The 16,628-nt window shown below is 40.8% G+C and overlaps 1 protein-coding gene across 1 annotated transcript in view; it reads left to right on the top strand.

Moving 5' to 3' along the window:
- Positions 1 to 16,628, top strand: part of si:ch211-26b3.4 (connector enhancer of kinase suppressor of ras 2) — a 49,781-nt gene that overhangs the window by 16,856 nt on the left and 16,297 nt on the right. Inside the window, exons 2-9 of the mRNA XM_056260047.1 lie at positions 360 to 523; positions 3,591 to 3,793; positions 4,131 to 4,218; positions 4,355 to 4,396; positions 6,560 to 6,679; positions 7,070 to 7,129; positions 9,724 to 9,792; positions 11,121 to 11,267. Of these exons, the coding sequence (XP_056116022.1) occupies positions 360 to 523; positions 3,591 to 3,793; positions 4,131 to 4,218; positions 4,355 to 4,396; positions 6,560 to 6,679; positions 7,070 to 7,129; positions 9,724 to 9,792; positions 11,121 to 11,267 (893 nt within the window). The remainder of the gene's footprint in view (positions 1 to 359; positions 524 to 3,590; positions 3,794 to 4,130; positions 4,219 to 4,354; positions 4,397 to 6,559; positions 6,680 to 7,069; positions 7,130 to 9,723; positions 9,793 to 11,120; positions 11,268 to 16,628) is intronic.

Consider the following 16,628-nt stretch of genomic DNA (forward strand, 5'->3'; position numbering starts at 1 on the left):
CTCGGCCAACATCATCCTCTGAGAAAGCAAATGTGTGTCGCTGCATTGAAAAATGCAGGTGTGTCTCTTTCTGAGAGACGTGCCTGTATTCACTTAGTGGTTTATCGGGGATAAAGCACAAACTGTTACAGGAATTAGCCACTTGACATCATTTGCAGGTTTACGATGTGTTTATGCATTGCGTTTGGTGGTGTGTGTGTGTGAGTGTTGCGTATTAATCATCCTAATGACAGCTCTCTGTATGGAGAGAAGCTCCATTATACACTGGGTCACATTTTAAGTTTATTACATGACATAAATGAATTATGATCACATGGTTGTGTTGCACTTCTCTCTCTCTCTCTCTCTCTCTCTCTCAGGGTTGGATGACTGTTTGCTGCAGTATATGAGGACATTTGAGAGAGAGCAGATAAACGGAGAGCAGCTGCTTCACATCACCCATCAGGAGCTGGAAGAGCTCGGCGTGACCCGCATCGGACACCAGGAGCTCATTCTGGAGGCTGTGGACTTACTCTGCGCACTGGTGTGTGTGTGTGTGTGTGTGTGTGTGTGTGTGTGTGTGTGTGTGTGTGTGTGTGTGTGTGTGATTTTGTGAGTGAGGGAAAATGAGACTGGCTGTGATAATGATGTGTTTGTTTTGTATTAATGACACGACAGACATTTTATTCAAACTCCGCTTAACACTGAATGATTAACACCCAGCGGGAATCTCTCAACCAGTATACAAAAAGAGGAGGGAGTTTGTGTGCAAGGAAGGGAAGATGCGTTTTTGGTTCTGATTGGCTGCTGGAGGAATTAATGCATCATAGAATGAGAGGAGGAGTTCAATCTCAGTCAACTAGCTAACTTCCTCACAGCTGTTCATGCAAACCAATTCATCTCAGAAGCAGAATTCAGGTTTATAAGTAGGCTAAAGAGCTGTTTCGGGTGAAAGGATTACATGCAACCGGAGTCTAAAACAATTTGAGATCTTATCGCAGACGACGGCGAAGGGTCGCCTACTCAGTCATAGTCAAATGTTATTTGTCCAGTGTGCAGCAACATTGCAGACAGCAGTACTTGTTGCCTAATATTATTTTTATGCTATTATAGTATTTATTTATTGATTTTTTAATTAGATTTTATTTTTATATTTTCATTTTAGTTATTTATATTTTATTACTTTTTTTATTTAAGTTTTAGTCATTTTGCTTTTGTAATAAAAAAAAAAAAAAAATTTATTTCAATTTTATTTTTAGTCATTTTTGTACTTCAGCTTCAACTTTTACATTTTATTTCCGTTATTTGCTAAAGTAACATTTCCAAGGCAAGTTTTTTAACCTTAAGTTGTTCATCCAATATGTATATTTTATTTAAATTTATTTCTGTTTTATTTAATTCCATAAAAACTATTTTTAATAGTTTTAGTTTGTTAACAATAACAACACTGCTTTACATTGAAATGTGTGTTACACAGGCTTCCGTCTAAAATAAACATTTTAAATGAAATATAAATACGTAAATATAAAATTATAAAATTAATAAAGATTATGAATATCATACCAAAATAGTAATTGTATAAATTAAACATATGAATTACAAAATAATAAATATTATAACAAATAAAAATTGTATAAATTAAATATATACATTTTAAATATTATACATTATAGTCATCAATCAATCAACCACTGTGCTAAAACAAGGGTTTTAAACTGATGTTTCCATTTGGCTTTAAAATAAAATAAAAATAAAATGTGGTGCATTCCTGCCCTCTGAAGCACCATCCCAAAGTCTTTCGCTCCTTATACATTTTGCATTGAACCTTTTTTAAAACAAGAGTCAACTGTCACCAGATCACTCCTAAATTCTCATGGGTTCTGCTGACCTTCTTTTTATTTATTTATTATTATTTATTTGCTTTAGGTCTCTGCTATCATAGCTACCTTGAAACTTATTTAAATTCTAAAGATGCCTCGAAGAGCTTTTAGGTGTCTTGAAGTGATGAACAACATTTCAAAGATCTAACCCGTGAACCTATTTATGTAAGGATCTATTTATAATAGTGGTTGGAACATTGAATGGTGTCTACATATTAATATGCATGGCGGCTGTAATTTATGCAGCGAGGAGCTTGAATTAGATAAAAGAACAACAGTCACAACTGTAGAAAAAGACACGTCACTGCTGCAGATACCAGTTTACACCATATATAGAATAAACGGAGAAGAAGTCCCTCTGCCTATAAATGAGAGATGTTGGGTGCAGCTGATTAACACTATAAACAAACCCAAAGGAAATGTGAGAAAATCTACTGTTTGTTACTTGAAACAGCCAATTGTGAATCAGAATGGTCCGGTTATTGAACTATTTAGCCAATCGATACACAAAAATGATGGGTTCTCCAAGCAGCAGGTCTGAGAAAATGGCATTCATTCTGAGTAATGCATTTTTCCAGATATGAATGGAGACTTGATTGTGTGCTTTATTTCATTCCACAGTGTAGGCAGTGTTTTATTTCTGAGTATCTTTGTTAGTGTGTAGTGATGACCCTCTGAACATGCTGTGAGAATGCTGCTTGATTTTTCTGCTGCTTACACTTAGCTTTTAAGCCTCAGAATGATAAAATCAGCCATAAGATTGACTACTATGCTTCAGACCTTGGACCCTCTTAGGAAAAAACTGCTATTGCACTGTATTGAAAAGAACATTTTAAAATAATAAATCTCTCATGCTTTGTCAGACACACTAACATTCAAAAGTTTGTGGTCAGTAAGATTGTTTTTAATTTTTTTGAAAGAAGTCGTTTATGCTCATCAAGGCCGCATTTATTTGATCAAAATACAGTATAGCTAAACAGTAACATTGAGAAATATTTACAATTTCAAATAACTGTTTTCTATTTTGAAATGTAATTTATTCCTGTGGTGACAGGTCACAAAGGTGACAAATTACTCCAGTCTTCAGTGTAACATGATCAAAGACTGAAGATATACAAAGACGGTTCACTCATATTAGTTATAAATGTGAGAAGCAGCAACGCGCAGTATGGCGCAATACGTCCCGCCTTCTTTTTTATGCTCAAACGCTATTTAAGCATTAGAAACAACATTTTTGGGACAGTTCATATCAGATTTTGTTGCGGATTTGAAATATGTTATTTAATTGTTAGTTCAGCAAGCAGTTTTTTAGATTGAAGGATTCCCCCATTCAAATAGATAGGACTTGATCTTGAATTCCCAAAATAGCTGCCCGGAGGCATTGCAAATATGTCCGCTGAGTGAACAGACTTTCTTTGAAAGGGATTTTGCACATAATCCTTCAGAAATCATTCTACTGTGCTGATTTGGTGCTCAAGAAACATTTATTATTATCAATGTTGAAAACAGTTACTTCATATTTTTGTGGAGATTTTTTACAGGATTCTTTGATGAATAGAAAGCTCAAAAGAACAGCATTTAATTGAAATATAAATCTTTTGAACATTGCAAAAGTCTTTACTGTCACTTGATCAGTTTAATGCATCCTTGCTAAATAAAAATATTAATTTCTTAAAAAAATTTTTGAACAGTAGTATAACTATTTCAATAATGATATTTTTCCTGTTGCAGAACTATGGTCTAGAGACAGAGAATTTGCGGACTTTGTCACACAAACTCAATGCATCCGCTAAGAATCTGCAGAACTTCATCACGGGGCGGCGCCGTGGGGGCCATTATGACGGACGAGTCTCACGGCGTCTTCCAAACGATTTCCTGACTTCAGTCGTTGACCTGATCGGAGCTGCTAAAAATCTACTGGCATGGCTGGACAGGTACTCAAACCTCCCTGAACAGGGAATGAACTCACCTGGGCTGAATAGAACAGACCTGAAAGTCATATGATATCATAGAAATGAATGCAATTGAAATCAAACCTGATAGGTGTGTATTACTGTAAAAGGGAGTCAAATAGCCTTGATAAGCTGTCCAAAATAACAAATAAAAAGCAAACTAATTATATTCTCGTTTGTATAGTGGCTCTGACATATTGTAGTGTGGTGCTCATGAGAGACCTAAGTTTTGAGTCCAGCCCAGGTCTTGTTCCCAACCTCTGTTTAGAATGTGAAAAAAGCCCTCGTCTCTTTATGTATGTGTTTGCTTTGTTTGCAGGTCTCCATTTGTCAGTGTTTCTGAATACTCAGTGCTGAAGAACAACATTGTTCAGCTCTGTCTAGAGCTAACCACTATAGTACAACAGGTGTGTGTGTGTGTGTGAGTGTGTGCGTGTGCGTGTGTGAGTGTGCGTATGCGCTTGCGCGTGCGCGTGTGCGTGTGCACAAACAGCACAGTCCTTTATTATTATTTTAAATGTAAAAATTTTCTTCTCCTCTTAGGATTGCACAGTGTATGAAACTGAAAATAAGATTCTGCATGTGGTAAGTGTTTCTCAAGCCTCACACACTCTTTTACACACACAAACTTGTACACTTATACTTGTGAGGACCCCCACTAACTGTAGTAAGAGCATACTTTCGATTAGCACAGACAATTATTTTGACTCAGTACTGCACATTAAGCAGAAATTCGAAAATTATATTATTGTTAAACCATTTATGTGAATTATTTGTTTAAATGTGTATTATTTGATCTGTGAAGATGTCTAAATCCTGCTGGGACCACTTTTCTAGGTAAAGAACCGTCCTTTAAGACATTCATTTAGACTTTAAATTATCAGGCCAGGAATATCCTCCATCCTCACATGCTGGTTATAAAATATTTTACTATAGTTGTGACTTTATGACATTATGATTTTCAAAACGTATTTCATAAGAATAGTGAACAAGCACACACACACTTTTCATACTCACACACAGGCCTTATATTTATACACTCACCGGCCACTTTATTAGGTACCCCATGCTAGTAACGGGTTGGACCCCCTTTTGCCTTCAGAACTGCCTCAATTCTTCGTGGCATAGATTCAACAAGGTGCTGGAAGCATTCCTCAGGGAGTTTGGTCCATATTGACATGATGGCATCACACAGTTGCCGCAGATTTGTCGGCTGCACATCCATGATGCGAATCTCCCGTTCCACCACATCCCAAAGATGCTCTATTGGGTTGAGATCTGGTGACTGTGGAGGCCATTTTAGTACAGTGAACTCATTGTCATGTTCAAGAAACCAATTTGAAATGATTAGAGCTTTGTGACATGGTGGAAGTAGCCATCAGAGGATGGGTACATGGTGGCCATAAAGGGATGGACATGGTCAGAAACAATGCTCAGGTAGGCCGTGGCATTTAAACGATGCCCAATTGGCACTAAGGGGCCTAAAGTGTGCCAGGAAAACATCCCCCACACCATTACACCACCACCACCAGCCTGCACAGTGGTAACAAGGCATGATGGTTCCATGTTCTCATTCTGTTTACGCCAAATTCTGACTCTAACATCTGAATGTCTCAACAGAAATCGAGACTCATCAGACCAGGCAACATTTTTCCAGTCTTCAACTGTTCAATTTTGGTGAGCTCTTGCAAATTGTAGCCTCTTTTTCCTATTTGTAGTGGAGATGAGTGGTACCCGGTGGAGTCTTCTGCTGTTGTAGCCCATCCGCCTCAAGGTTGTGCGTGTTGTGGCTTCACAAATGCTTTGCTGCATACCTCGGTTGTAACGAGTGGTTATTTCAGTCACTGTTGCCCTTCTATCAGCTCGAACCAGTCTGGCCATTCTCCTCTGACCTCTGGCATCAACAAGGCATTTCCGCCCACAGAACTGCCGCTCACTGGATGTTTTTTCTTTTTCGGACCATTCTCTGTAAACCCTAGAGATGGTTGTGCGTGAAAATCCCAGTAGATTAGCAGTTTCTGAAATACTCAGACCAGCCCTTCTGGCACCAACAATCATGCCACGTTCAAAGTCACTCAAATCAACTTTCTTCCCCATACTGATGCTCGGTTTGAACTGCAGGAGATTGTCTTGACCATGTCTACATGCCTAAATGCACTGAGTTGCCGCCATGTGATTGGCTGCTTAGAAATTAAGTGTTAACGAGCAGTTGGACAGGTGTACCTAATAAAGTGGCCGGTGAGTGTATATTTCAAGTAAAACGTGTTTGTGAAGTCACGTGTATCTGGCCTGCTCTGAAGCAAACGTCAATGTGTGTGTGTGTGTGTGTGTCTGTGTGTGTGTGTGCGTGCGTGCGTGTGCTTTGCCTAAGGTTGGATATCCTGAATAATGCAGATTTTTCTCCCTTCAGGATCACTGCCTGTAGAACAGAGAGAAAGAGAGAGAGGGATGGATAGATGGATACAAATAGACAGAAAAAGATGAAAGAAAGAATATAACATGAATAAATATACATATAGCATGTGACTTATTAATGCAGATTCATTATACATTATGGGTATATTTCATGATGCTGAATGCCTTTCATGTGAATGGTTTGGACTGCTGCAGGGTTGCCAGTATTTACTGCTCCCTCCCAGTTCAACAGCTATAAATAGACTGAGAGATTTACAATGCAATTGCAAACATAGACTGACAACACTGTCTGTTTGTCTCTCATTGTCTTTCTGTCTTTATCTCTCTTTGCAGTGTAAGACTCTATCAGGTATCTGTGAGCACATTATTTCATTGTCGTCCGATTCGTTGGTGTCACAGTCTGCTCACCTTGAGGTTGTCCATCTGACTAACGTTATGCCTAGCGAGGGCCTGGTGAGTAAACAACAGCAATATCCCTTTCATACTCAACAGAAATATGAGAATGTTTAAAAAAGAAGGGTGTAATTGGTTGGATTTTTAGGAACTTTCGCTCATCACAGAGACAACTATAAGAAAGCTTTCTTTAAAAAGAAAACAACTGTTGCTCTGTGGTGATATCAAAAATTGCTCTGCTTGTTTAAATACCCGACATAGCAACATTGACTCAACCAATGGCGTGAGTTTGGGGCAGGACTATTTGTTTGTGTGACCAATAGCAGACAGGGAAAACTGTTTGAAAACAATCATTGTTTTTGCAATTCCATTCAGTGACAGAAATTACACAGTTTAGGACAGTTTGAAAAATCTGTTTAAATCTCACAACACTCTCATTCCTCTTTTTAGGGCATGTACATCAAGTCCACATATGATGGTCTTCATGTTATCACTGGAACTACAGAGAATGTGAGTTCAGAGCTGTATTTATTCTTTACCTGTCTTATAGTGAGGGTCCACCTAACATATATTGGGAGAGGAGCTTTTACATATAAATTCTCCAAATCCAAATCCTAAGATTATAAACCGCTGCTCTCCTCACTTCTTCCCACGGTTATTTAAGAATCCCATCTGGAATGCCAGGATGGTCATTTAAACTTATAGGCATGCCATTTAGGGGTGTGTGATATGTATTGTCTATGATGATATCGTAATTGTTGTTTTAACAATGTGTGAGCTGACATTATTAAGTGTCTCTCACTTTGCAAAAACCAAACCAAACATGCTTTGAGACTCCACATATTCACTAAAAATAGTGAATACAATAGCCAAAAGTAGCCATCTCTAAGCAACACACAGCAGTGTTTTGTTATTGAATGAATCTGAAATCATTTGAGTGAAGGATCCATTCATAAAGACAGGCACTTGCTTCATTTCTAAATGAATGAAAATATTTCAGTAAATGATTCAATGACTCATTAAGACAGGGACTTTCTTCCACCTTCTAAATGTTTTAGTTTCGTATTTAAAAATATTGCTTTATTTTTTGAAGCCCTGTGATGGACTGACCATCCGTCCAGGGTGTTCCCCTCCTTCTGCCCGAGATCCATGGTCTGACCATCCATGACCCTACATACTGTAGGACAAGTTATTTTGAAAATGGATGGATGGATTTTTTTTTATATATATATAATTTCCTATTTCAGTATTCAAAATTTTATTTTTAAAACATCAATTTCATAGTATTATTTAGGGCCAGAGCACCGATGGTGAAAGGTCCCTCTTGAAATTGCTTTGTTTATTATGTATTTGTAATTGCTGTGTACATGCATTTATGCCATTTCTGAGCCACATAAACAGTCTGTGTAAATACATCTAAATGCCACTTTAGATGCAGCTTCTGTGGCACCTCTGCAGTGCAAAAATAGCTTTTGTTAATGCTGCTTTCATTTGATTGGTAACAGCCATAATGGGTCTTATTATTCAAATTAAATAAATAAAAAGTACTGAAATAAGTGTCCTGAGAAATCACACCTGAGTCTGTGACAGCCTTAGGCTCTAAAAACAGCAAAAAATTGTCTTTTTCACTTTTTTAGCCAATCATGGAATGTTCTATACCTTTATGTGTTGGGGATAAGGGAGTCTAATTAAGTGGTTAAGCAGATGTTGGCAAAACATCTAAAAGTTACAATAGCACTTTTTGAACCACCTCTGCTTGTTTCCAAATAAGGTTTTCATTTATGCCAGTGTTTGATATTTATAGTTGATTTATTGCTCATCAGCATGAGACGTGATGTTATAAATACCTACAATAATTTTATCCAGACTGGTTTGTTATAATTGTATTATGTAAAGCACCATCTGAGTTCTTCTACTGTTAGATTAAAACTCCTACATTCTCAGATAAAATGGTAAAAAAGCGGTCACTGGGATGTTACTGGTAACCTAAAAAAGGTTCTAATTTACCATTTACAAGTACTAATATGTACACTTTTGGTACCTTTGAAGTACTAACATGCACTCTTTAGGTGTTGCTTTTGAAAGGGTACCACCTCAGTGACAGCTTTTGGACCTTTTTGTCTGAGAGTGTATAAGTGTTTATGTCAAATCTAAGATCATTATTGATGATGCGATGTGATAGGACTTCTTATTCTGGTCTGGTTTTCTTCATATTGTCAGTGCCCAATTCAGACAGTATTGCTCTATAAAGCACATGCTGTGCTGGAGCTCTTCTGTGGGGACAGCAGAACCAGGTCATCCGCATTGAGCAGGCACTTGATTTCAGAGCTGGCAAGAGTGAGGCTTGAAATGGTGGATTGTTCCAGTGCTGTTGTTAAATCATTTATGTAGATGTTCAGTTGGTTTAAACTCAAACATGCCTTTTTTTTTAGTTGCTGGAAGAACAGAATTCATTGATTTCTCACTCTTAATGCACATTTAGCCCACTGTTCAGCTAAATGGATTTTTACAGATTTTAATGATTTTTTTTTTTCAGTCTATTCAGTCTGTAGAACAACATATCAGAGCAAATGGAAAATCTTCTGAATAACATTCTGGACTGGTGTGGCATGGTTAAGTGGTTAAAGATTTGGAAAAATTGTAAGTTCAAACCTCAAAAGGTTTGAAAATGTCAACCGTTGTACACTTGAGAAAGGCATTTAATCTGAGGTTGCTCCAGGCGGACTGTAAGTCACTATGCATTGAAGCATCATCGAAATGACTGCTTACTAAATTTGAACCGATTATGAAAATATTCTTTAAAATAAACGTTTTAGCTGTTTATGCCTAAGTGTGTGGAGAGAGTAAATGAGCAAAAGCATTGTATGCCTAAGTAGATTGTAGAAAGTTAGAAACCAATGCTCTCCACGATCTACTTAGGCTTACGCAGCCCAGATGAGTGAGATTTTGATGAAAAGACTTTCAAACGTTCTTCATAGGGAAGGTCAACATTCAGGCATGTATGATACTATAATACAACACTGAAATGCCTTGGTAAATAATTGGTGTCAGATTTATCTCTATAATGAGCAGGGGTTATTAATCTCTCTATCTCTCTCCTGCAGTCTCCCGCAGATCAGTGTAAGAAGATCCATGCCGGTGATGAGGTCATTCAGGTCAATCACCAAACAGTGGTGTGTATCTTTGCATGGGTCAGTCATCTGTGCTTGCATCTTAGTGCATAAATGTGCCGATATTATATTGTTTGTGCAGATATTGATTGGCAGTTGATGCTCAAGGGTTTTCAGGTGGACCTCATGAAGCCTGTCAAGAACCTGTCTGCAAAATTTATTTGTAAGAAATGAGAAAACTTTACAATAAGGTTTTATTTGTTAACATGAGTTAACATACACTAACAATGAACAATACTTTTACAGCATTTATTATTCTTAGTTAATGGTAATCTTAACATTTACTAATACATTTTTAAGATCAATTTAATGCTGTATCGGTTAACATTAGTTAATGCACTATGAACTATGAACATTTTTATTATCTAACATTAACAAATGTTAATAAATACTGTAAAAAATATGTTGCTCAATGTTAGTTCATGGTAGTTAACTAATTTTAATAAATGAGACATTATTGTAAAGTGTTACCAATTATATATTTCTAAAGAAAATATTTTTACTTTAGGACCATGACTTTTTTTTGCACTGTATCATTGTTTTCTCAAAAATAATGCACATTCTATTCAAATTCAAAACTAAGCACGTTCCCAGCCACCAATTCTCTTTATTTTAAATTTCAGTTATATATGACAAAAGATTATATTATAGTGTGTGTATATATATATACATCAAATTCTCAGTTATATATATGCCTAGTTCTGTCATGAAACTTAAGATGGCGCAGGCTGATGGGTCCTTAACGCAAGCTGGTGATATTTACAGCTTTAACTACTTGGCACAAGCTGATTGGTTTATGTCGCATCTGCAGGCAATGAGTTTGCTGCTCAACATTTAAATGGCTTGTTACCATTCACTATAGCAGTTTGCAGCGTGCTTTCAGAGTTAGTCTAATACCCTCCACCTTCCCCAGCTCCACCTGTATAGATCGGCTATGGGTAATTGATATGTTATTTGTGCAGCACAACAGCAGCAGTATGTCTTACATACTCACAGCAGCATATCGGCATATGTATTGGCAGCAGCAAGTTCCTGTACTTGCTCTGCAGCAGCAGCAATAATCTACAACTACAGCTAAAATCAACAGCAGCAGTGTAGCAGATCTATTCCGCCAAGACCAAATACATTAACATTGTCATATCCATTACCATGCTAAAAATCTTCAGAGAGTTGTCTATATATATATATAAATATATATATGAGAATTTGAAAAGAAATACAAAAATGTCCTAATTTTGGGTTTAAATATAACCTTCACTCTACCAGTCTAATGTTATTTATGTATTTAAAATGTATTTAATATTTATTTTTAAATCATCTATATCTTTAAGGTTGGCTGGCAGTTGAAGAATTTGGTCAACTGTCTACGTGAGGATCCAAGTGGAGTCATCCTCACGCTGAAGAAGAGGCCACAGAACACTCTGGGCTCCACCCCTGCACTCCTGAAGAACGCCCGCTGGAAACCACTTGCCCTGCAGGTGTGTGTGTGTGTGTGTGTGTGTGTCAGGCTCAGGATAGCTCAATGTGTTTGTTCAAGTACATCCATTTAATATATAGTGCATACGAGTGTGTGTGTGTGTATGAGAGCATCTCAGAGCACTGAATGAGTTCCGTACGGCTTGTTGCCATGGCAGCCAGAGTTCTGTGGTTGCTCTGGATACAAGTATCAGACAGATGCAGTTAACAGCTTGCACATGTGTCCTCTCCTCACAGTCACGACACAGTAGAGCGGAGTGGACGTTCACTCATGAATGAATTCACATTGGCGATTTGAAGGACATAATGATAATTGACATAACCACTGATCAAATTGTGGTAGAACAGGATTTTCAATCCTCTCTGGATGATTAAATAAACATTTATACACTTGTGAATTACTGCATGAAAACAGCACTATAAATAACCTGATGAAAATGACTAAAGAGTAGAAGGGCATATTTACACTTAAATGTTTACATGCAATAAAACGATGCCCATTGATAAATGATAGTGATAAATCGATGGACAGTGTTTTTATGTATGTCTCTCCCGCCTCTTGTTGCCGGGTTGCTTTCTGGTGTTTGTTGCTATGCTTTTCCTCATTGCTAACTGACTGATGCAGCGCTCATGGTTGCTAAGGGCAACACTATCTTCGTTATGAAACACACTCTTGGTCCTCTGTTAATCAAAGGTCTTTAGACGTGTGTGTGACCGATCACTGTCCTGCCCTCTAGTGAAAAAAAACTACAAAAGACTAACATACTGTACAAGTATAATATGATTCATATATGAAAATATATTCCTGCCTGAATACTTTCATAATCCATCATGAGAAATATAAGATGTCTGATATTATGTTTTTTAAATAGCTGATTTTCTTATAATTATTTTCCTTCACATTAAAGGGGCTATATGTAAGAATGTTCATGTATTAATAGTTTTTTTATTAGCTTGTAACGGAACTTAAAAAACAAGACTTCCCTGACTTCCTAGTTTATGAAAGCCTGGTGTAATGATGTGGAGGACGCAGAAGAATCCATTTGCAGCTTTATTTGAATGGTCAACAGGCAGGGTAAATCAGGGGCAGACAGAACGGAGATAACCTTAGAGCAGAAGTGGATGACAGGCAAGGGTCGTGGCCGGCGGCAGGAATCACAGTTCAATAAACAATCCGAGTCGAGACAGGCAGCAGAACAATCAGAAGTCGATATAACAGTCCGAGTCGAGGTAGGCAGCAGAAGAATCAGAAGTCGGTAGAAACAATCCAAGGTCAGTAACAGTTCAGCAAACACAGGGAAAACGCTCAGAAATTGTACGCCGGGGCAATGCAATACTTCGCAATGAACTTGAGAGTGAATGGGGTTTATATGGGTGAGTGTGGATGAGCTGCAGGTGTCTGTGTAATCAGTCCCAGGTAAGCGGCATGATGGGATGTTGAGTTTGTGATGGTTAATATTCTGGTGAAAGTGTCCTACAGTGGTGAAGAGGAGGTGTAGTGGGAGCCTGCTCTGTAACAGAGCCCCCCCCCCCCCCCCCCTGCGAGTAGCTCCTGAGGCGAGAAGGCAAATGGCGCCGGGGTCTTCCACGGGGTCGAGGGGCCGGCATCTCCGGGTGCATATGATGAAACTCTTCTGTGAGTGTGGGATCTAGGATATCTCCAGCGTTGACCCATGATTGCTCCTCCGGACCGTACCCCTCCCAGTCAACCAGATATTGGAGGACGTTACCCCGGCGCCTGGAGTCCAGCAACTTGTGCACACGGTACGCCTCCTCGCCGTCAACCAGGATGGGCAGGGGGTCTGGAGCCGCGACTCCCTCCTCCAACTCTCCTCTCAGACCACCGGCAGGTTTTAGAAGAGATACATGGAATGTAGGAGAAATACGATAGTCAGCGGGCAAATCCAATCGAAAAGACACCGGAGAAATTTGTCTAATAATTTGGAACGGACCAACATACCTGGGACTGAGTTTGCGGCAAGGGAGTCGGAGTCTTAGATTCTTGGTGGAAAGCCACACCCACTGGCCCGCACTGTATTCAGGACCCGGGCGACGATGACGGTTAGCCTGTCGTTCTTGTCGTCTGACTGCATGAAGAAGGTGAGTGTGAGCTTGATCCCAGACCTCCTCACTCTTGTGTAGCCACTCAGTGACAGATGGTAGCTCAGTGGGTTCTCCTGACCAGGGGAACAAGGGAGGTTGAAAGCCCAGGATACATTTGAAAGGGGTAATGCCTGTAGCAGGTTTGACTAAGGAGTTCTGGGCGTATTCGGCCCAAAACAAATATCTGCTCCACTCTGTTTGTTGTTTTTGACAATAGGTCCGAAGGAAGCGGGTGACATCTTGATTCAGGCGTTCGGTTTGCCCATTGGACTGGGGATGGTACCCGGAAGTGAGACTGATGTTGACATTAAGCTGTTTGAAGAATGCGGTCCAAATTCTGGAGGTAAACTGAGGACCACGGTCCGATACTATGTCTTCTGGCAGACCATAAAAGCGGAATACCTGATTGCAGAGGAGTTCGGCTGTCTCGAGTGCAGTGGGGAGTTTGGGTAGTGGTATTAGACGGCAGGCCTTGGAGAATCGGTCAACGATGGTAAGTATGGTGGTATGTCCTTGGGAGTTGGGTAGATCCGTAATGAAATCAATGGCGATGTGGGACCAGGGGCGGTGTGGTGTGGGTAGTGGTGTTAAGAGTCCAGCAGGTAACTGTCTGGGTGATTTGGACGTGTTGCAGTTGGAACAGTTCTGAACGTATTTGGTGGTATCAGACAGTAATGTGGGCCACCAGAAGCGATTTTGGAGCAGCTGTGTGGTAGCGGTGATCCCAGGATGACCAGAACTGGGCATGGAGTGAACTTGATCGAGAAGACGAGGACGAAGGTGGTCTGAAACAAAGAGCAGATTAGCTGGGCATTCTGGAGATGGTCTCTCTTGAAGGTTTGCTTGTTGGATTTCTGTGATAATATCCCATTGTACTGGAGCCACCTGGAGATTTGTATGAAGAATGTTCTCGTGGGCCGGGGTTTGAACTGTCTCCTATGTTGGACGTGAGAGTGCGTCGGCTTTGATGTTCTTGGTTCCTGGTCGATATGTTACTGTGAACTGAAATCTGGTAAAGAATAGAGCCCATCTGGCTTGTCGGGGGTTCAAACGTTTGGCCGAGCGAAGATATTCGAGGTTCTTGTGGTCCGTGAGAATTATGAACGGTTGACCAGCTCCCTCCAGCCAGTGGCGCCATTCCTCCAGGGCTAGTTTCATAGCAAGCAATTCCTGATTACCCACATCGTAATTACGTTCAGCCGGTGTGAGTTTGTGGGAGAAGAATGCACACGGGTACATCTTTGCTGGTTCGCCTTGTCGCTGGGATAATACAGCCCCAACCCCTGTGCTGGAGGCATCGACTTCTACTATGAACTGGCGTTCTGGATCTGGATGATGCAGAATGGGTGCTGACGTGAAACGAGTTTTCAAATCCTGGAATGCTTGGTTTGCCTCCTCTGACCATCTCAGCCGAGCAGTGTGACGCTTGGTCATGGCAGTTAGTGGAGCGGCAATAATGCTGAAGTTTCTTATAAATCTCCTGTAGAAATTAGCGAAACCCAAGAATCGTTGTATCTTCTTCACGGTTTGAGGTAACGGCCATTCCAGAACTCCCTTGACCTTCCTCTCATCCATGGCTACCCCCTCCTGGCTGATAATGTATCCTAGGAATGACGTGCTAGTCTGGTGGAATTCGCATTTCTCAGCCTTGGCGTAGAGTTGATATTGAATTAAACGTACCAGGACCAATCTGACCTGACGGACGTGCTCCTCCCTAGAGTTTGAGTAGATCAGTATGTCATCGATGTAGACAATCACCCATTTATCTAGCATGTCTCGGAAAACGTCATTCATGAAAGACTGGAATACTGAAGGACTGTTTGACAGGCCGAAAGGCATGACCAGGTATTCGTAGTGCCCCGTGGTGGTGGAAAAAGCCGTTTTCCACTCGTCTCCCTCACGGATGCAAATCAAATTGTCAGCATTGCGCAGATCCAGTTTGGTAAAGTACTTGGCTTGGCGGAGCTGTTCCAGCGCTGCAGGAACCAGAGGAAGGGGATAACGGAACTTCACAGTCTGGTCGTTCAGCCCTCGGTAATCGATGCAGGGTCGTAACCCCCCGTCCTTCTTTACGAAGAAGAATCCGGCGGCTGCCGGAGAGGTTGAGGGTCTGATGAAACCTTTGGTTAGCTCCTCATCAATGTACTGTTTCATAGCTTCGGATTCAGGTATAGACAGAGGAAAGATCCTTCCCCGAGGAGGAGAAGCTCCAGGAAGGAGGTCTATGGCACAGTCGCTGGAGCAATGTTCGGGGAGTTGTGATGCTTTTCTCTTACTGAAGGCTTCGATGAGGTCTGCATAATCAGGTGGTATTTTGGGTTCTTCTGGATCTGACGTGGCAGTATTTGGATTTTTAGGAGGAAGGCGAGTGACTCTGGATAAACAGCGGTTTTGACAGGTGGGGCCCCATTGAATTATCTGTCCCTCCCTCCAGGAGATATGAGGGTTGTGGTCATTTAACCAGGGATGGCCGAGGATGACCGAATGATGAGGGGATTGGATGACGTAGAAACTGATATCCTCGGTGTGTAGAGATCCGACGTGTAGTTTGATTTGCTCTGTGGTGCTGTGAATTCTCCCTTCTCCAAGAGGTCGGCCATCTAGCGCCTCCACTGCCAAGGAAGAGAGACAAGGTTTTAGTTCCAGGTTGCATTGTACAGCGAATTTGCAAGATATGAAGTTCCCAGCGGCTCCTGAGTCTATTAGAGCAGTGGTGCTGATAACTTTATCCTGAATCACTAGGCGCACTGGTAAAGTGAAACTAGATGTGGTAGTATGGGTATTGGTACGGGAACTCACCGAGCGGGAGTCAGCAGATGGACGAGCTGGGCAGGCGAATCTCATGTGTCCAGGCTGGCCGCAGTACATGCACAAACGGTTCTGCCTCCGGCGTTCTCGTTCCTCTGGGGTTATGTGAGTAAAACCGATCAGCATGGGCTCGTGCATGGTGGGCGTGTCCTGAGAATAGCGCGGAGGAATTCGCACAGAGCGTCGAGAACGGATCAGGTTATCCACTTGGATGGCTTGATTGATGTACTCGTTCAGGTCTCTTCCCTCGTCACGGCAGGCTAATTCGGACTGGAGTTCAGTAGTGAGCCCCTTTCGGAAGAGAGTTTTAAGCGTATCCTCTACCCAGTTGGTTTGCGCCGCTAGTGTGCGAAACGTGAGTGCATACTCAGCCGTCGTGCTTCTTCCCTGTGATTGAGATAACAGTTGTTCTCCTGCGTTTCCACCCTCCGTGGGGTGTTCAAAGACGTGAC

Source organism: Rhinichthys klamathensis, unplaced genomic scaffold (genome assembly GCF_029890125.1).
Source record: "Rhinichthys klamathensis goyatoka isolate OS25496 unplaced genomic scaffold, OSU_Roscu_1.1 h1tg000172l_1, whole genome shotgun sequence".
NCBI classification, from domain to species: domain Eukaryota; kingdom Metazoa; phylum Chordata; class Actinopteri; order Cypriniformes; family Leuciscidae; genus Rhinichthys; species Rhinichthys klamathensis.